Source organism: Ruditapes philippinarum, unplaced genomic scaffold, assembly GCF_026571515.1.
Source record: "Ruditapes philippinarum isolate M1 unplaced genomic scaffold, ASM2657151v2 ctg296_1_1_1_1, whole genome shotgun sequence".
NCBI classification, from domain to species: Eukaryota; Metazoa; Mollusca; class Bivalvia; order Venerida; family Veneridae; genus Ruditapes; species Ruditapes philippinarum.
In genome coordinates, this window is record NW_026853891.1 from 52794 (window position 1) to 75474 (window position 22681).

At 33.9% G+C, this 22681-nt stretch overlaps 1 protein-coding gene across 1 annotated transcript; it reads right to left on the reverse strand.

Annotated features, from left to right (window-relative positions):
* Positions 1 to 2476: 2476 nt before the first annotated feature.
* LOC132738260 (uncharacterized) lies at positions 2477 to 13160 on the reverse strand. Its single transcript, XM_060725727.1, has 10 exons — positions 12940 to 13160; positions 12506 to 12672; positions 11536 to 11786; positions 7915 to 8054; positions 6576 to 6767; positions 5899 to 5982; positions 5228 to 5509; positions 4560 to 4748; positions 3491 to 3638; positions 2477 to 3054 (listed from the first exon to the last, which is right to left on the reverse strand). Exons 1-10 carry the CDS (start codon positions 13108 to 13110, stop codon positions 2774 to 2776), a joined length of 1905 nt encoding a protein of 634 aa, XP_060581710.1. The 5' UTR covers positions 13111 to 13160; the 3' UTR covers positions 2477 to 2773.
* Between the last annotated feature and the right edge of the window lie 9521 nt (positions 13161 to 22681).

Consider the following 22681-nt stretch of genomic DNA (forward strand, 5'->3'; position numbering starts at 1 on the left):
ATACAGAAATGATTTTTCGGTTAAGTTTCAAGTGTGCTGCCCTAGTAGAGTGTCACACACTTCCGGTTTCAAGTTTTTTTTACCTCGCAAGAACGCCTGTTGCTATCATTGCCCTAGTGCTTAAAAAGTCATGTTTTAATGTTATTTTCGCTAAAGGGTTTTAATTATTGCTTAAGTTATGACTTTTAAACTATTTAATTATCTTATTATCGTTATACACTTACACTACATATAAATGAAAACCGTTGTGACTTTTGTGATCAAATGGTATCAATCTTATGATCGACATAAGTCAAAATGTTTTTACATGTCGATTGCAGGCAAGATATACAAACCAAACTGTATAAATTAATTGAGAAGACGTTAATCAGAATTTTAGTTATATTTATATTGCATCTACAATGTTAAAATGTTACTTTAGATATTATATTTTATTGAGAACGTAAGGCAGCTTCTCTAATGAGACATACAGGATATAAATACCCTATATGTTTATTGAGAAGTTATAATTTTGTCTTTCTTAGAAGGTTATTTAAAACATGTCTGTTGTCACTCCATAAGGTTTAATGTGCATTATCTTTTGACAATTTACATAAAATAGGTGGTAACTTGATCTACATAAAGTAACGTGTATTATAATATAAAATTTTAATATAGACGGTGTCCGGAACCGGGTTACATATGTAAGGTAAAGAAAATGTAGTATATCACGGCATGTAATTTGACTCTTGTTTACCAAGTACGTTTAGGTTACTTAAACGTCGGCATGTAATTTGACACTCTTGTTTAATATGCACTTGAACTATGTACATGGAATTGGTCTACAATGAGTGTATTTTCCAAAAGTGTATCAAACGTTGATAAAAAACAATAGAAATGTGCATCATTTGTACTAAAGCACGAAAGACCGGTGGTGACTTTGAATTTTTTCCACGAGCCTACATTGATAAGATGGGTTCTGATAATAATTTTATTTCGGAGATCGCACGGTACAAACGCTAGAAGGTCATTGATTATATTATATTACAACAAACTGTACAAAAAAACTGCATCAAGTCACATAATTAGAACCTCCAGTTTCACTCACTTAGCCCTTGTCTCGGCATTACTGCACTGGTTTCTCTAGGAAAAGAAAATAGGACGCAACAAAAATATTATCTCATGAATACATTTGTCAATTTCGTGCCTGACATGCATCTTGATAATATATGCCGGATAATGTGGGTCAGACATCGGCTTTGATATCGCGTGAAAAGCATGACAAAAATGCTAATCTTTTTGGGATTAACTTACAGTAAAACCTGCATTTAGCAAACGGGCTTTTAAAGCCTGGTTGTTATACATTTCGCTATATTTAAAGAAATACATCTATGTTAAGTACAGTAAATTATTTGATTACGAATTTCAATAATTTTAGACATTTATGGTATATGTGTATATTGGGTATGACTGAATATTCTGACCATTGTCATTTAAAGGTGTCACTGTATTTAATGATGTACAGAATCAAGATTAGATGGATATATTGAATTCTTTAGAAAAAGAGAACTTTTTAAACATTATTACAAGCCATAAGAGTTTTCGGAAAACATTTTTAGGCAACTATTAGAAAAGAAGAAAAAATCGCCATGGTTTCATGAAAAGTATCGCGAAGCTATAGAAAACATTTTTAATTCTAAACGTGCTGACAATTATTCAGAAGAAAAAAGAATAGCCTTTTAAACAATAGAAAATTGTATGCAAATTCGTCAGGCTAAATTAAAGATTATATTATCAAGAGAAAACAAGACTGCCCTGTCCTGTTTTTATTTGGGGTCCAGCTGGGCTCCTTGCCGGTGATCCTGTGTTACTGGGACGTGTGGGGGTTGCGTTTATTGAACGCCAACTTTCCATGTTGATATTGTTTTTCATATTTCATATGTTAGTAAACAGTCCTCACGAAATATTTTGATTCATATTACGAAATATTAAGGGAAAAGTAAAAATGAAATTGTTCTTACTTTAAGGAGTATTTTTCAAAGCTAAATAACTGTTCAAGCGAGGATGTAAAATTTGAGCAACCTAAACGTGAGGTCCCTATTAGAACGGAAGCTTTAGATTCACTAATTACAGTCAATGAAATCATAAGAACTATCTCTTCATTGAGCTGGCATAAGAGCTGTGACCAAGAGCATATTTTTTGCAGACTTTTTCGTTGACGCAAAATCTTTATAACCAATCACGTAAGCCTACAAACTCAGTTTAACTAAATTCAGTATTGCTTATTCCCCTTTGTATATAAATACTTGTATCCAACTCAATTAGGCGACCTGAATCCACCTCTTTACAATTCTAAACCTCACCTTTTTATTAATAGGTTTAAAGTTTCATTTTTTTTTCACATTCAAGAATATTGGTTTCAATGCTATGCAAGTAAACAATGTTTCAATTTTATATAAATGCAATCACCAGTGTGAGATGTTAATTATCAAGGAAAGTGTTTAAAAAGTTTACAACCTTTCTTTTGATTGATTCAACTGCATATTTCTGTATGTATGATAGAAAGAACCTATTTTTAAGAAAAACGATTTGAAAGAATCGATATGAAGTGCGTCATATTAACGTTTGAAACGAAACCAATAAAAACGATTGTAAATAAAGCAATGCCACTATATTAAACTTTCATATGGAGCTAAACATGGAATACATTCAATACATGTTAAGCAATAGTACCAGTAGAATGTTATATCCATACAGAAAACAATTCAAAATTTTACAACTACCGCTACTCTTTTCATTCAAATAACTCGAGGTCAAAATCCAATTGGAAAAGGAACTTGACAACATAGGCAGTCATGAAAATCAGGACAGAATATATTGATGAAAAATAACAAGACGATGAGCTGACGCAATCCCTTTCTTCCTTTTCCTCTTCAGGGCCGCTATATTTCCAATTCCCACATTTCTGAAAGTTTTTGGGAATCTTTGGCATATCGTTTGGATTCCCAACTTGAATGAGAAGACCCATTCCAGTATTCAAATGAAACTGGATATGACAGTGGAAAAACCAGAATCCTGAAATATATGAGTGGTGTTAAAAATAAAACTGATTTGTATATTTCTTGGTCATATATTTAATTTTTCAACCAAGCATATTACACCAAAATCTTTAAATGTTGAATTCTGGTTATACCGGTTCTAGGGTGCGTGTATGGTAACTTGCACTTTTCAGTTCCGTCCAAACAGAGCCTGCAACATTTTTCAATTTCGTTGATTTTTGACGTTCTTAAGGAATTCTGTTTTCCCTATTGTATAGTGTCGTTAATAAATCTTGTTTTTTGTTAGATTGACAGTAGCGATGTTGTTCTTTTTTAGATTATCAGTAACGAAAAACATAAAAGGTTTAGAGTATGTGTACGTATTATTCTCATAAACGTATAGATGTCATTCGGAAAAACGGATATCTTTGACACAAAATCATGATAATAAATTATAATTGAAAAACCTTTACCTGGGTTATCTGCATGGAAACGTAAAATTACATAACCACCGTCAGGGACAGTGACCGAATCTTTGGCAAGGGGATCAACAAGATTACGAGTAAGGTTTCCATTCTCATCTAGGCGTTTAACTTCCTCAATTGAAGTAGACTGTCCAAGCTTGAGATAAGGTTAAAAAAACGGTTCGTTTGTATTTTTATATTGTCAATCAAAACATAATTGCATAAAATAGATCACTTAAAAGAAATCGTGTTTACTCTAGAATGTGTCTAAAATATTTATTTATTTAATAAATACATGTATTAGATAAATCAAACGATTAAAACAACTTAACATTATAATAAAACGAAAGCACTTATATAAAAAAAGTATTTTATATCATAAAGGTAATGACATTTTCTGGAGTTTTCACTTCTTTAAACTTTGCATGCTGTTGGTAAAAATGAGTGTCACCAACTTCACTCTTGAGTTATCAGCCATAGAATCTGGATAATCGTTTTGTTTGACCTCAATGCCAGGGCTGATAACTTATACAGTCTACCAAATTTTGTTTTATACACTGGATTATGTTTTTCTTTTTATGCTTGATCACAATACAAAATAACACGTAATTACATTAATTATTTCTGGTATATCTTTTCATGTTGACTAAAAGGACTTAAATTCTTTAAGTCACCTTTTAAGAAAAAAAGGCAGATGTTTAGGAAAAAAAAAGTATTGTTTACCATCAATGTAAATTATGCAGAAAAGCCCAATCCAGGGACAGAGTACTCAAAACGAGAACGATGACCCCTATTATTTTCGCTTAAAATGTTTCTGTTATATTCTAACATCATTCCAAGTTAAAACAAATTCTATTTAACAATTTTATCATTGCCGAAAACTCAAGAAAACGTTTTTAAAAACTACATGTTCACCCTGTATGCAGACCAATACAACACACAATGAAATCATAGATGTTAATAAAAAGTTTTATTGTTAGACGCAAAGTATAGTGTATTTATATTTAAGAATTTTAGCATGCATATAATGCATATTTTTTGTTTCACATGCAAGGTATCATTGCAGACATGTACATACCTTGTCCATGCCAACGACGTAGAACTTGTGACCATGTAGATGCATTGGGTGGTTGGCATTAAATGTGACACCTTCATCAATAACAATTATCTCAACCGTGTCATATAATTGTACATGTAGACGGTAGACACACTCACAAAACTCCTCTGTGCAATTTTTTCCCGTGCTCTCGCTGTCACAAAACTCACTCTGTGTGTAATGATTTATTGCGTTGATTTTACAACATTTCACTTTCTGATATATAACTACATCTGATACAACTACATTGTTGCAACCTATCAAATATTATTTAAAGCATAGTACAAATAAAAATTAGTTACTTAATTCATTTGAATAAAACTTAAGGTAACTTATTGTTTATTGATAGAAGAGAAATCACACACAATAAAATGAGATTGATTGATGTAAATATTCCAAAACACGATGCTGAAAACTTATTACTAAATAAAGCTGTTAGCTATGATTTCACAGTAAATGACATATGTGCCAGAGTTCATGGCTTTAATGAAATCCCCAGATTTATACCAATACATCATATAAGTATACAATATTTCAAAAATTATTGTGTTTATAATATTATCATTTTAATTCTTTTTAGAATTTAGAATATTTCATTGAAGTGTAATCGGGAAATAAAACAAAATGAATACATATTTCTGCAAAATTACCTGGTTTATGTCGGAATATTGTGAGAGTTGTGGCGACGATGGTAGTCGTAATGATATGTGGTTAATCTGAGTCATGTACAATTGTTTAGATCTTTGTAAAGCTAAGATAGGATATAACGAGGCATCATGAAAATGATAGTTGTCAATCTTGTTGAAATCCATAGCAAGGTAAAATTTCTTGTCAGGGATCTCTTTCAACCCAGCTTTTCCACTCTGGCGCGACTTCAACTCACTAACTTGAATATTTGATTCATCACCTTTCATGTTCCAAGGATTTAATTTCTATCAAATATAACATAACTCGTAATCTGTATCAGCAAAATCTGCGAGAACGCTGTTAAATTGAACATGAGAGCTTGAGATTGCGCGTACATAATTTATGTGTTGAATTGTTGATAAAACTGTTCTTTTTTCAATTATGAAAATACTATATTTGTGAAAGTATAAGACTTCTAAAAATGTATGCATAACTACTTTTAAAGAACAACGTAAGTAATACAAGTACTACAACTGACAGGGAAACTGAATTAGATGTAAATGCTATTAAATATTGTTTCAAAAAAAGTACCACGAAGTTTATTTTATTCAAAATCATTGCAGAATATAATAACATATACATGTATTAAACTTTTATTTGATTGACAGTAAGCACGAGATCAATGTATTTTTACCAATCCAGGTCTGTCTGCGTCCTCCCATGTAGTACTTCCGGTAGGTTCTTCATCAGGGGCACCAGCATATCGCAATATAGCAACCTGTATTTCAATTGTGACTGTGTATCAACGTTATGATTACAAAGTAAGAAATAACTTAAAGGTTTTGTGTAACCGACAGAGAACAAAAAAAGACTCGTAACAATTACGTGGTACCATTATACTGTAATTTCTTATAGATAAAGTAGCATGGTGTCAAATAATTGATTTGATATTGACGTAGTTTTTTGATCTCCTGTATTTTTCCTTCCAGTATAAAGTTAGAGCGGATTGTTTTTAAAGCTTACCACTGATACTAAAACATTTGATTGAACGAAGGATTGGCTATTTTTTAAATTGTAAACAATTCTTTTTTATGAATCCATAACTGTATATAAGCTGCGTCACGACAAAACCAACACAATTGGTTTGCGACCAGCATGGATCCATACCAGCCTTCGCATCCGCGCAATCTGATCAGGATCCATGCTGTTCGCTATCAATTTCTCTACTTGTAATAGAGTTGGTAAGCGAACAGCATGGATCGCGGATGTGCAGGCTGGTCTGGATCTATGCTGGTCGCAAACACATAATGTTGGTTTTGTCGTGACACGGCTCATATATCTTAATTTCAAACATCTTGAAGTCCAACTTACCTGTTTGACCTTTGAGAAACCACAGACACCAAGACCTCTGACCCTGATCCAGTAATTCCCTACAGGCTGCGACGCATTCAGTACAAAGTCAAACCTCTCTCCAGCAAAAATGATAAACGAATTGACCTCAATCTTCTCAAATGGACTGCCATCAGATGCTATCATTGTGAGCGTATGTCCATCAATGGAAATCTGTTTAGCAAAAATGACTTATTATGGTTTGATTTTTTTTTCAAATGTCATTTATTCAGTTGAAATCTTGAAATATATTTATAAAAAAGATGATAATTTTTATAAAATCACTGTCAAATATGGATTATTTTTTATTTTTGTACAAGGACAAACAAAAAAAAAATGAATATATAACAAAATTTTCATTCGTCATTCCCAAAAAAAAAAAGTTTCCCGTAAACCAGCTTAACATGAATTCATTTCAAAGGTTTCGATAACAATAAATGTGCAATGAAACCGGCAATACCAATGCTTATCATTTAAACCTCCTGTCTCCAAAAGAATTAAAAGAAAACTAAAGAAGTTCTTAACATCCTGTATATCCAGTAACGCAGGAATGTGAAAATAATGCAAAATTTGCGCAAAAATAACGCCGAATTATTGAACAGCTATGATCGTAACGTTAACCACGGTAAGATGAATAAGCGCATACGGCTGTAATGACAATATACTTTAACCAGCGTTACAAATATTTTCAGCTATAATTATGTTTACTTTTAAACACCATTCGTGAGAGGATGACGACCTGATAACGCTTTCCTTTTTTGTCAATATTAAAGTACAAAAATCCTTTTAAAACTTTATTGCCATGATATCCGGTATATCTTAACTACAAGAGTCATATTGTACTTCAAGGAAGCATTCAGGTAACCAGCATTTCTTCTGTCACAGTGGATCATCCGCGTAATTGGCTTTACCTCATAAAATAGTCTCGATCACATTTTTTATCTGCTAATTCCAGTAATATGGCACGAGAAGTGTGGAAAAATGTCTGAGGAATAACGAATTTATAAAACAATAATGTAATGTATACGTTATTGTTTTAATACAATAATATCGACGAAATGCAAAAGCCGCTTTCAAAACAATAACCAGGTCGTCTGTCTTACGAATGATCTTGAATAGCACACACTTAATAAGGTTTAAAATATAACGTCTCCTCAACCGTATGCGAATTTTTTTTCAGTATGATTTACAATAAAGTCGCTCTCTTCGGTCATAGAATTGCACAATTATGCGTTACTATTACACAAATCGTGCATGATTTTCACATTCTGGTGTTACCATGAATATACATGATGTACAATTACTTCATTTGTTGACTTACTTGTAAAGGGCAGTTAAGGATCCCATTACTTATTGTTCTAAACCTGTATCTCTTGCCTTGTGTCACGTGAAATATTTCGACAGGTGTATAACTAGTGGTATTTGAAGTGGAATCGAAAAATTCATGAAATACTCCTTTTCCTGTAAAAAAAAACAAGCAAACTCCAATGTGCTTCCCTTTATGCAGTAAATAAGAATTGAAGCAGGTCATATTTAATATTTTGATTTTTTATCCTTATCCACTCTTGTATAGTAACAAATTTGATAGATGAAGTTACATTCTCTTTTATACCTTAATACTTTTTGGTTTATCAAGATTATTGGTTAGAAACAGCGCACTGGCATTAGCTACATTTTGACATTGATTCATGTTCATCGAAAATCTGTTGTACAGCATCGGCGTGTGATGGCGGCCACAATCACAATATAAGGTTTCGTGAAAAAAGTTCTTTTGCAGTCTCAAATGTCAAAGGTTTTGGTTCAAAATACTTTGCCTACGTGGGTTGTAAACTATGCAATGGGTTATCATCTTCAATAGCCTGTCCCATATTGTTAAGATTGGTGTCAAAAGCCAAGTTTTATAATTTTTGTAATTAGGTATGTGGTATTATGTGTATAACTAACTAACTAACTAACTGACTGACTGACTGACTGACTGACTGTCTCACTGACTGACTGACTGACTAACTAGCCAATGCATTTCACTTATCTTAACCAGTCTTAATCCTACAACGCTAGTCAGAAATGGTGCTTTTTTATTTATTCTTTTATTTTAAATATGTGATGCATTTTACTTCTCATGTCATTCATTATAAATACATGTACATGTCATGTACAAAAAAAAACACAATGGAATTTCTATTTTTTGTCTTATCCTCCTAACTTAGTACTTGGTTAATACTTACGCCTGTATTTTATATAATCATTTTACATTTTATGATAACAACATGTTTGTTACCCTTGTATGCATTGTGATACCGAAATAAGGCGGTGGGCTGCTAGAGTCATGTGATACCGAAGTAAGGCGGTGAGCTGCTAGAGTCCTGTGATACCGAAATAAGGCGGTGAGCTGCTAGAGTCCTGTGATACCGAAATAAAGCGGTGAGCTGCTAGAGTCCTGTGATACCGAAATAAAGCGGTGAGCTGCTAGAGTCCTGTGATACCGAAATAAAGCGGTGGGCTGCTAGAGTCATGTGATACCGAAGTAAGGCGGTGAGCTGCTAGAGTCCTGTGATACCGAAATAAGGCGGTGAGCTGCTAGTGTCCTGTGATACCGAAATAAAGCGGTGAGCTGCTAGAGTCCTGTGATACCGAAATAAAGCGGTGAGCTGCTAGAGTCCTGTGATAACCGAAATAAAGCGGTGAGCTGCTAGAGTCCTGTGATACCGAAATAAGGCGGTGAGCTGCTAGAGTCCTGTGATACCCGAAATAAAGCGGTGAGCTGCTAGAGTCCTGTGATACCGAAATAAAGCGGTGAGCTGCTAGAGTCCTGTGAGTACCGAAAATAAAGCGGTGAGCTGCTAGAGTCCTTTGATACCGAAATAAAGCGGTGAGCTGCTAGAGTCCTGTGATACCGAAATAAGGCGGTGAGCTGCTAGAGTCCTGTGATAACCGAAATAAGGCGGTGAGCTGCTAGAGTCCTGTGATACCGAAATAAGGCGGTGAGCTGCTAGAGTCCTGTGATACCGAAATAAGGCGGGTGAGCTGCTAGAGTTCTGTGATACCGAATAAAGTGCGGTGAGCTGCTAGAGTCCGTGATACCGAAATAAGGCGGTGAGCTGCTAGAGTCCCGTGATACCGAAATAAGGCGGTGAGCTGCTAGAGTCCTGTGATACCGAATAAGGCGGTGAGCTGCTAGAGTCCTGTGATACCGAAATAAGGCGGTGAGCTGCTAGAGTCCTTGATACCGAAATAAGCGGTGAGCTGCTAGAGTCCTGTGATACCGAAATAAAGCGATGAGCTGCTAGAGTCCTGTGATACCGAAATAAGGCGGTTGAGCTGCTAGAGTCCTGTGATACCGAAGTAAGGCGGTGAGCTGCTAGAGTCCTGTGATACCGAAGTAAGGGCGGTGAGCTGCTAGAGTCCTGTGATACCGAAATAAAGCGGTGAGCTGCTAGAGTCCTGTGATACCGAAATAAAGCGGTGAGCTGCTAGAGTCCTGTGATACCGAAATAAGGCGGTGAGCTGCTAGAGTCCTGTGATACCGAAATAAAAGCGGTGAGCTGCTAGAGTCCTGTGATACCGAAATAAAGCGGTGAGCTGCTAGAGTCCTGTGATACCGAATAATAAGCGGTGAGCTGCTAGAGTCCTTTGATACCGAAATAAAGCGGTGAGCTGCTAGAGTTCCTGTGATACCGAAATAAGGCGGTGAGCTGCTAGAGTCCTGTGATACCGAAATAAGGCGGTGAGCTGCTGAAGAGTCCTGTGATACCGAAATAAGGCGGTGAGCTGCTAGAGTCCTGTGATACCGAAATAAGGCGGTGAGCTGCTAGAGTTCTGTGATACCGAAATAAGGCGGTGAGCTGCTAGAGTCCCGTGATACCGAAATAAGGCGGTGAGCTGCTAGAGTCCCAGTGATACCGAAATAAGGCGGTGAGCTGCTAGAGTCCTGTGATACCGAAATAAGGCGGTGAGCTGCTAGAGTCCTGTGATACCGAAATAAGGCGGTGAGCTGCTAGAGTCCTGTGATACCGAAATTAAAGCGGTGAGCTGCTAGAGTCCTGTGATACCGAAATAAAGCGATGAGCTGCTTAGAGTCCTGTGATACCGAAATAAGGCGGTTGAGCTGCTAGAGTCCTGTGATACCGAAGTAAGGCGGTGAGCTGCTAGAGTCCTGTGATACCGAAGTAAGGCGGTGAGCTGCTAGAGTCCTGTGATACCGAAATAAAGCGGTGAGCTGCTAGAGTCCTGTGATACCGAAATTAAAGCGGTGAGCTGCTAGAGTCCTGTGATACCGAAATAAAGCGGCGAGCTGCTAGAGTCCTGTGATACCGAAATAAAGCGGCGAGCTGCTAGAGTCATGTGATACCCGAAATAAAGCGGTGAGCTGCTAGAGTCCTGTGATACCGAAATAAAAGCGGTGAGCTGCTAGAGTCCTGTGATAACCGAAATAAAGCGGCGAGCTGCTAGAGTCATGTGATACCGAAATAAAGCGGCGAGCTGCTAGAGTCCTGTTGATACGGAAATAAAGCGGTGAGCTACTAGAGTCGTGTGCGAAAATTAAGCATCTGGACGACGTAAACAAATATTGCTATAGTACAAAATACTGATAAGATGACTGCGATTACTATGGAATGCGCTGAACAATGTTTAACTTTTGCATTCAAATTTCCCTTTTATGTTTGACGGAATTTGCAAAGAAGTAAAACGTTATACTGGCTGACAGGGCTGATAAAATACAGTAAAAGAGTTGTAAGCTTAGTGTATAATTTTTATTTGAAACTTTATTTGCATAAAATTCTCGGGGCTAGCCGCTATGTGCTTTGCTTTGCATACACTTTCGATAGTTAAGAACAATTTGCATACATTTAATGGCAATAAAACTTGTAAACTGCCCAACTTTCGAAAAGTTTATATCATATGCGAAAATTAACTTATTTCACAGACTGTTGACACAACTTACCATTAATGAGCATGGACCTTGGGTTGCTATCTCTCCCTGCATGATGAAGATGAGCAAATGTATTAATACTCAATTCCACTAACCAATCAGTTACAAGCATGGTATGCTCAGGTAAGTCCTCGTCGTACAGACCTAGATGAGACTCAAACTCGATTGCTTGGCGAACAACAAATACACCATAAACGCCATCTGACCTCTGAAGACCGGAATGAGCATGCCAGTAATGTGTTCCTGCGTTTTCAGCTTTGAATCTGACAACATATAGTAAATCTTGAAAAAATCACTCGTTTTAGAAAGTTATTGAACACAGAAAGCTGTCAAAGATATTGTAAGAATAATTAAAACTGTATATAATACATATTCGTGCATAACAAAGCAGGTGTACGACATGCATTAACGGACATAATCGTGCGCGCTCTTGCTGCACCGTTTTAAATGTTATGTTTTTTACTCTGGGTGACATGACTGCAATGACAACCACATTCATTTCATTTTCAAAACAAAACTGTCAAATGACATCGCACTCGCACATAAAAAGCATGACGAAACTTGTTTATACGAAAACAAATACCGAACCTAAAAATTACGAAATACTTTTATGCAAGTATATACTTTTATGCAAGAATAGATCTAGTTCCCTGGGATTTTACTAAACCCATCATGCTATGGGTTCAGTAATATAATGCGTCCCCGTGCTACGAAAAAAGTTGAATTAGCCTAAAATATAGAATAATTGTCATGGTAAATTGAAACCTTAAATGTCGCCCAGTTTCCAAATACCCCTTACTTATATATGTGTCGATTACTTTTATTTAAAATCTAACACGTTAACACTTTAAGATAATTTAAAATTAAAAAAAAAGTGATATTTCTGTGAATCTATTCTTTTCACAATATTGTATGCTACTCTTCATCATTTCAGGGTTGAGCTGCAGGCATAAAGTAACCTTGTCTCATTTATTTTATATACCTATACTGAAATGTTGCTCCTTCCGGGATTGGACATTGTGTCACCATAGCAACACCGTCCATATGCTGGGAACCATTCTGCAAAATACCATGCCAGTGGATGCTGGTTCCCACACCCCCTGCTAAGTGGTTCTTGACATTCACAATCACAGTGTCTCCTTCACATACCTGGATAAAATAATTCACCATGTATTGTTATATCATGTTACAATTTATACATGTGTAGTATTGGTTTCTAATATCTTACTGTTTTTGTTGTAGACCATCACATCACTAAATATAAAATAGAAATTGTTGAATAAACACGGTAGTTTCTGGGTTACAATTTTAAAGAACATTCTGATATAGGTCTTAATTTACATAAATTATAGCACAATTCCTGTTGAGATTACCTAAATGTTATTTACTTCAACAAGAAACAAAACAAGGTCTTACATGTATTCCGGGTCCTGGTAGCATTCTGTTAACGACATTGATACCACGTGACACGCCATCAGCTGGGATACAGTGAGGCCGGGAACAATCCGTCTTATTATACGGACAATCATAGCAAGCCTTTGAAAGAGTAAAGTACAACTCCACCGTAAAATCGTACGAACACATCATCGGGCGATTTACTTGACATGCTCGTAAACAAGGATGTGTTCTGTATGATTCTAGATCTGTTCAAATATAAACGAATTCTTTAAACCTTCTATAATTTGACGTTTGGTTTAGAATCATGCAGTTTGCTACAGAATAATATACAGCTTTATACTTTTTACATAGATAGCATACTGTTCAAGGGAAGTAACTACTATATGTAGTTAATGCTGCGCCGAGGCATTAATAATCAATTATTCAAAAGTTATTTATATAATGATATTTAAAACAAAATTTGTTTTGTGATTATAGTTTCAGTATTCTGTTGAATGCAATTGTATTAACATCAGGGGTTTTACTATAGAAACGGATAACACACCTATGGTTATGTTTATATGAAAATGAAGATCTATGTCAAGGAAACATTTATCTATTTTACAGTATGTTTTACCTTGTGATAGTTGACTTGATACACACAGGAAAAGGTAGCTCAATGCAAGAAATACTTTATCCAAACGTGCCATTCTTTATCACTTCTGCAGGCTTTGGGCTTGTAAATTATCTGAATATTATTCTACCTGTCCTGAATTATATGATATATACAATTTATTTATTACAAGTGTTGTATCCGTGAGATTTTTTTATCAGTGCAACTTTTAAAGGAAGTAAAGAAATACATTTTTACAAAAGAATAATCAAGAAAGACAAGACAATAATTAAAATATCAAAAATATATTTTAACATAATTTGAAATACTTCTTAACAAACTCTTTGACCATAAATGCTAAAAACAATAAATTAAAAAGAATAATGAAAAACACACAAAAATGATGATACATATTATGTATTCTATAAAGTAAACGTTATAGATACATTTTGAAGAACGTTTATAGTTTTTTTTTAATGAGTAGCGTGGGTTATCGATCATTTTTTGCGAAGTAGATTACAGAATAAAAAAAATCAAAGATGGTAAATTGTAATGTTTCTTATTTTAACTGTGTACTAAGATGAGCATATTGTCAATCTAATATATGTTTGCGTAATAGGAGAAAATAGCATTTATTGCTTCCTATTATACAGCAAAGCATAAGCACTGATGTTTTTGTTGTTACTTTTTTGTCGTTAGCGCATTTCGAACCTGATCAACATTTCAAAACGAGTCAATTTTGCTTTTGTTTTCGACGAACATACTTACCGTTTTTATCAAACTAATAACACGCGTTTAAATATTGAAATATATCCGACATAACAGTACACTTTTATTGATCAATTGTCAATCTAATAAATATTACTTGACAAGCAATCATTTTAACAGTTTAAGAAAATTTCAAATCGAAGCTTTTTTTTCAAATTAATTTCTAGTGATAGATACATGTACCACAAAAAATATGCGATTAAGTTTGTGCTTTCGTGGGGCAAATGCCTGGTATAAATATACTCTTTTTGCATGCAAGAATAATGCAAAGTTAATTATTCAGTACAATTAGTTAATTATTCATTACAATTATCATGTAACTGTCAGAACATGTATTTTATAAAACACATAAACATCATATATGATTTGAATGATTTTAGCAACTGTTGTAATCAGAGTTACTCAATAAAACATGTATATTAGTAACTTTGTCATTTATAATAACAGTGTTTAGCTCTTTGACATTAGATTGCGGTATTTCGGCGTGCGGGCTGATGAAGGGGTGGGCTTGAATAATATATTCTGTGCACAACCCCTCCTACGTTTCTCAAAGGATTAAAACTAAACTTTCACAGAAACATTTTTATCAAGTGCCCTGGCGCATATTGTCGGTGTTTTGCAATGGTGTAGTAATAACCCCTTGTTAAGAAATTCTGTTAGAGAAATACACTACTACTTCGTTTCTTAAGGGATTGTAACAAGTTTTTCACAGAAGCTTTGCAATCGAGTGCTTTTGTGCACATTGTCTGTGTTTTTCGATTCAAACATTTTTAGCGGAATAATGACCCTTTGTTTAAAAAGAACTAGTAAAACAAACAGAGAAATACACCTCTGTTCTCAACTGCTACTGTATTTCTTAAACAATTTTGACTTAACTTTTACAGAAACTCTTTTCATCAAGAATAAGTGCCCTTGCGCTTAGTGTTGGTGTTTTGCGTATCAAACATTTAGGCCAGAAATATGGCTCTTTGTTAAAAAAAAAAGAAAGAAAAAAAAAAGAAAGAAAAAAAACACAACAGAGAAATATTATTCTATTCTAAAATCCTACATTTCTCAAGCAATTTTGATTAAACTTTCAAGGAAGCTTGGTCATTATGTGTCCTGGCGCATATTGCCGGGGTTTTATTATTCAACTTTTGGCGGATTGTTGCCTTTTTTATTTATTTTGTTGTGTTTTTTTTCAACCCCTAGAAATACACTTCTGTGCGTAACTTTTTTTTAAGAAACCATTCAAACTTAAATATAAGAATAAGATTTTATATATATATCTATGCTGCTTTACATCATATAATATCACTGTACAAATTCCATAACAAATTCCAAGTTTCTTACTGTTGGAATAATATGCACCTAATAAGATACAATTAGCATTTCAAACATAAAGAAACATAGGGAAACATAAAGGATACAAATTAATATTCATCTATGCATTATATATGTAAAAAATAAAAAAGACGCCCAAAAATGTTTAAATTGCAAAATGCTAACAATATAGACCACGTTATTTGATGACAAATGTTCTGTGAAACATGATTTAATTTATTATTTTTTATCAAAGAAGACTAATTTCAGTAATCTGTTTAATCGCACATAAGAAAGGTCTTTTTAATTTGCATTGTTACTCTCATATGTTTTGTATAGATATTTGCATCACGCATCGACATGTTGATGTTGTTTTTCTTAAATTTTAATTTCAATATCATAAAAAAGATTGCTTTGAATGAATGTTAGATTGTGTCCCTTGTTGTGTATTTCCTCCCTGTTCAGTTTTAAAGTCATCAACACCGTGCAACAATGCCGTTTTTCTTCTCGTAAAGTATAAAAACATGTGTACAACTGTTTATCCCTGCATCAGCATGTGTTTGGATGGACTTATATGCAAACAATAATTACAATAAAAAATTAATAAACACTCAGTTTGACTTTCGCCTCTCTTAGCCAGTTCATTTGTATACGTGCATTAATTATATTTCATTGCTTCTTTAAAATATTATGTAACGCTTGCACGTCTTAAATTGAATTTGTAATTTTATTGTTGAATATTGATTAACGCTTCTTTTTTTATTTCTCAATATCCCGAATTTGCGATTTTCATTCTTTTCATTGTTGCAGAGGCAAAATTTCTAAAAAATTTCCCATTTTGAAAAAAAAATTCATTCTCCTTTCAAAATCACAACATGCAGATATTAGAATCTTTCATTCTTTCCTCCAATGACACACGGACCAATGTGGATAATAAGCTATGTTTCTCTCAAAATAATAATTAATTTTCTAGAAGGAAATAAAGAAAAAACTATACTTTATAAAAGCAGATTTACGAGTATATCAATTTGCATAGACGTGAAAATAAAATGCAATTGACTGCATTTAAATAGAACTGTATATCTTTTTAAAATGTCTTTGATTAAAGTACATATTAAAGTTTTACCATAAAATTGATATTAAGATAAAAATACACAGTATTTACCCTTCGGTTTGTATCAAAGTCCAATTTATGTTTTAGATAGAAATGAACTTTGACATTAATAACACAGGAGGACACAGGGTAGTTTTGCAAATCATGCGGGTATCGAGGTCAATGACCCATATAAGTAAAAAGTACATCGGTAATATAAACAAGTAGATCGGAATATCTAATGTCAAAAAGTCAATGGACATTATCTAAGATAAAAAATTAATATGAAGCAGATGTAAGTAATTATTATAAAAAAACAGGCTACAATGGCAATACTGCATTTGGGCCGCGTCACGACAAAACCAACATAGCGCGTTTGCGACCAGCATGGATCCAGACCAGCTTCGCGATCAGGATCCATGCTGTTCGCTATCAGTTTCTCTACTTGTTATAGGGTTTGTAAGCGAACAGCTTGGATCCTGATCAGGCTGTGCGGATGCACAGGCTGGTCTGGATCCATGCTGGTCGCAAACGCACTATGTTGGTTTTGTCATGGCGCGGCTCAATTAATCTAAATCAGTCAGCATAAGTTCTGATCAGTATTGCAGTTAAATAAAGCTATCATAACTCGACAATCATGTTGAACTGCTGGCGCCTGATATTTTACTTTAAGATATACCATTGTCGCAGATATATTGAAAAAAATATATCGTTACAGTTCTAAAGGAACTGCCTGGCGTAAAATACATTTTAGTGTATGTTTAAGACTATTTGATGAATCTGTTTTAGAAGTACTCTCCGTTATATCAATTTCGACAAACGAGTTACAAAATGAATTTATATTACATTTTCAATATACATTTTTTGTCTTGTTATATAACAATATGTTTCTACCAAATTCAGTTTATAAATAATGCGCGATGATAAGTATTTAAACTTTTAACAATCACTTTTGAAGTTTTTGATGATATAATAATCTTTTTTCAGATATTTCTTTTTTAATTGACTTCATTCTTTCAAATTTGCCGATGCGTGTTATTTTACAATTGAAAGTAAATAATGTAAACATATTTTTTGTAAGTACACCATTTAACCTTGATTGATTTATTTCATTTATTGTGTTTTACAGCGTGACACTCACCCTACATTATTTGACATTAGTCTAATGGTCTAAATATTCAAATTTTATCAACATTTACAATAGGGTATTAATAAGGGTGGATCAAGAAGAACCACTGTCTACCGGATTAGGACATACACATGATACAAATCCTAAGGGCACGCGAACGTAAATTCTTAAGAATAAAGAAAATCAAAAAGCTGCAAACAATTTGGTATTTTCTTTTCTTTGCAATCTAAATCGTCCTGTATATCTGTACGTATTTCCATGTATATATATATATATATATATATATTTTTATGTACTATAATTCATCTTTCAGTGCACCACAGTTTGATACATGCAGGATTTTGCATGACTAGAGTTGAAACAAAAATTCATTTATGTTCATTTTTTTATGACAGCCACACTGTATCTGTATAACATGGCTACTTCCTTAACAAAGACACTTTAAAATAATAAAAAAAAAAACAAAACAATAGTTGCCTCGACTGGGATTTGAATCCCAGACCTTTCACACACTAAACGAGCGCGTTACCCCTGTATCACGGAGAAGTCATACGAAGAAAGTCTGAATAAATTCAAGTAATTCTGAATTTAGAATTTCCATTGCATTTCGGGTTTGTAATCCTTATTAATTTCGAGGTATTTTGTTCACGATAAAACTGTTGTTGTGAGGAATATCTAATTTAGGTGTCTATGACCGTTCAGTTTTGGTGGTATGTTACCGGTTATCCGTCCGGTACCCAATCGCAACTACTCGGCCCTTTCCGTCAGTCTTCGGATAAGGACCTCGAACACAATAGTATGAATACACAGAACGGATGCGGTATTCCGGTCTAACCTACGCTAAGAAACTAAACATGTAAACAAATAGTAATTTAATGCTGGGAGTTGTTGACAAGTTTATTTCCAATATATGTAGTTAAAGTCCACCTAAAATAAGTGAATTCATAGGTACAAAAGCAAACAAAACATTATTTCTATATTTACTAGTATGGCTGTAGAAACCGAAAGTACAAAAAAACCAACCTTTTGACATTTAGTCGGATTTGTTCAAAATTGAACATCAGTGGGCATATTTAATTTACAAATTGTTGTCAGACATATTTTCAAGCATAGGAGTACCGGAACAGACATTAGATGTCAAATATTTACATTCGTTTTACATTATATCTGTTTCTGTTTACATTTGTAAACCACGTGGTAGAACTATTCTCGATCCGTATCATTGTGTACACCGGTCTTACTGACGGTCGATAATTGAGACCGGTGTGTATACAATGCAATCCGTATTGTTTCCGAGGTTAATATTATAGATAATAGCCGAGGCAGTTCCGAATGTCCGGTACCCTGTCATTCGGAACTGCCTCGGCTATTATCTATAATATCCTTATCCGAAGACTGACGGAAAGGGCCGAGTAGTTGCGATTGGTACCCTGTGTCTATTCGTTAGAGTTTTATACGATACAACGTGTTCTTAGGTAGCACTCCACAGTTAATTTCAAGTTCCTGCCGTCAATGTCCTACAAGCAATACTTTTAATAATTCTGATACCAAACCTGGAAAAAGAAAACACATTTTGTTGAGAACATATATGACATAAGATTGCAAATCTACAAAGGAATTATCCCATCTGCAATAGGCAGGCAGTCAAAAAAGTTGCAATTCATTCAATTGAAGCCCAAAATCTACAGTGGCCCGAGACCCAAAACAACACATTTTCGGCCCTCTGGCAAAAAATATCTGCAAATATACAGGCTAAAGGAACACCGTCTCTGCTTTAACAACTCCCTATTCATGCAAAATATCACAAAGAAACAAGTCCTCAACCTTGTCGATTTTTTGCTACTGCTTAAAGTTTGTACCCCCCTGTAAAATGACTTCTTTTTACCGTGCATGCTGTTTTTAAAAAGCAATGTTTACAAAAAATGGCGGCCTTGACATATATAATCAACAGCATGTGATTTCTGGCCATGTTTTCGAATTTGCCAGTGATCATATTAGATGTCACAAAAACAAATTTCATGCTGAAAATGCATTTTAAAGACAACCAGTCATTTGACAACCAGTCATTTAAATCCAGAATATTCACTATATCCAGGGAAATGAAAAATCTGACAATGAACACTTATTATCGTTTGATCCGAATGGATCGCAACATGTGAAACTGGATTAACGCCACAATTTCTTATACCAAATCTATGTTTATTCATTCTGCATGATACATTTTGATAAGTCTGACCTACGTATTGCTTTTTACAGCCTTTAATGTAATGAGGTAAATTACATTACGCGTAGTACAGTTAACATCATTGTGTAAATCAAAAGAACGACCTGTTATGCTGCTATTAAATTGTGAACCAACAATTATATTGTTACAATGTGAACATCTACGCTAGATAAAAATGTGCGATCAAGTAAAGCCTTCTCATAAGATAATCTCGAATGTTTTAAGGACGTCTATATGCTAAAATAGGTTTGAACTTAGTATGTATATTTTTAACGCTTTCTTATCAGACAAAAGTAATAGATCCAACTATTTATTTAAGATTTCACCAATATTAGGCAGAGATGTATTAAAACATACAGTTAAAGGTATTATTGAACTAGTACTTTTAACGACAGGACTAAGAGCATCATTTTGGGACATGCCTTCAATTTTAGACAACGCTTTCTCAATAAAAGATTTAGGATAATTTCTATCAGAAAATATCTATTCAACGTATCTAAAGACTGCTTAAAAGTACCGTCATCGGAAATGACACGTCTATAACGTTTAGCTTGACTATTCATTTCTTAAAAAAAAGGATTGAATTTTAAATAAATGTTTAAAAAGATGAAAACTTACCCTGCGATTGACATCTTTTATAGTCACATCTGGTGTTATGCTTCACATCTGATGCAGCGGAAATTCACATATAATTTTTACCGATGCTCATTTTTGAGATACATATGGGGTTCAACCCCGTATCTTTTGTCAAATTTGTATTTTTTATAAATATTCCAAGCTAATTTCAAGCTGTTTTAACCAAAATTTTTAGTTATATATTTTTTGCGCTAACTGTGATACAAGGTTACTTTGAACATTATATTTTATTGAGAAAGTAAAGTAATGTCTCTGCAGAAACAGAGAGGATTTATTTCATGCTTTCCAGTGTTTTATTGTAATATATCAGATGATTATAATTATTCTGATAAACCACTAGTGAAATTTATGAAATATAATTTTCACTGTAGCCGGACTATATCTGAATGCGGATGAAAAGAAAATCATAACTAAATGGAATAACAGGCAGAAATAAATGCCGTCATACGTAAATTTTGCTTCTTTAGGAAAAGAAAGTCGATGTTACCATACATCATGTTTAAAATGTAACAAAATTAGAGAAATCTAACAGAACTATATTTCAAAAATAATGATGTGACGTCATGATGTGATGACGTCACAAAGGAGAATGCGCGACGTTACGCGGCAAAATCAGTAAAAAATACTTAAAATCACTTAAAAAGCATGAAATAAAAAGAAAATTTATTTGTTTTACATATAAGATTGAAATATATTTCATTCGTGAACACCAGCTATTATATTTTCACTCGTGGCTACGCCACTCGTGAAAATATTGCATCTGGTATTCACTCAGTGAAATTATATTTCAATCTTACATGCAAAACAAACAAATATCCTCTATATATTTAATTGAGAAGGTATGATTGCGTCTTTTCCATAAGTATACTTAAGACATGACCTTTGGTCTTTACCTATCGTCACGCAATAAGGTTTTAGGCAAAAATCAATCTCATTTGCCAACGAAGTTTCTTTACAACTTGAACACGATGTTAATTATATGTTAATACAAATTTACATTTATGTTATCTTTTGACATGTTAGGTAGCAAGATCTACATAAAGTAATGGGTATTATTATATCAATTTTTATATAGATAGTGACAGGAACCGGGTTAAAGATGTAAGGTAAAGAAAATGTAGGATAGCTAACTGCAGGTTTTGGTTACTTAAACGCCGTCAAATTTAACTTCATCTTTTCCAACCAAGATCGTATTTCATGACATAAAAAATCTTTAAGTTCAAAACGTTTGGTTTTGTGTTTGTGTTTTTTCCTTAAAATTTCATGTTTTAGTTTTCCCCAATCATTTAAAGCAAGTTTTATACTATGCTTTTATTAACAACTTTTTCAGAGTTGCTTTTAGTTTTCAAGCCATCAGCATTTGACATTTTGCTGTTTTGGATGTTTCAAGTGATTCCTTGCCCTCTGTTTTCTTACAGTAAACATAAGTAGGTTTAAAAAACAGACTTTTTTAATTTTCATTTATTGATATATTTCATATTTGGAAATATTTTGTGCTGTTATATTTTGAACTTTTATATCATTTGAAAAAAAAACTATTACATTAAAGTAAATTTGTCAACAATAGGCGCATTTTTCATAAGTGTTTCAAATACTAATAAAACAATATAAAAGACATGTGTATCTTTTGAATATTCTTATAGAATACTTCTTGATGTTAAATGTTGAGTTCTAAAAGTCATTTTCTTTGTTGAAGTTGTCCGGGTCGTTTTCGCACTTGTAATGAAATTCATAGAAATGGTCGTTGTCATCAGCGGCTCGCGTAGACATTCTTGTCGTCGTAGAAGTTGTAGTAGTATATCTGTACTTGTAGTAATTAAAGTGATACAACTCGTAATTTTGGTCGCAGTTGGCGTGTTCGACGTTGAATTAGTAATCATAAGAGCCTTGTCGTGGTCATTTAGTCGTTGTCATAATCTTGGTCGTAGACGTCGGTATGTTCTTAGTCTGGATGAAAACGTGAGGACGATCACCAATTTGGTAATATTATGAAAATAAGCTTTATACGGTGATTCG

What these genes read in the sequence shown, in the direction of transcription:
- LOC132738260 (XM_060725727.1), bottom strand. Translation starts at nt 13,110, where the DNA reads ATGATGTGTTCGTACGATTTTACGGTGGAGTTGTACTTTACTCTTTCA. An exon ending in TCCTTAACTGCCCTTTACAA is followed by an intron (nt 6,768 to 7,914) that starts GTAAGTCAACAA and finishes TTTGCTAAACAG; the next exon opens with ATTTCCATTGATGGACATAC. An exon ending in ACGCAGACAGACCTGGATTG is followed by an intron (nt 5,510 to 5,898) that starts GTAAAAATACAT and finishes TATATTTGATAG; the next exon opens with AAATTAAATCCTTGGAACAT.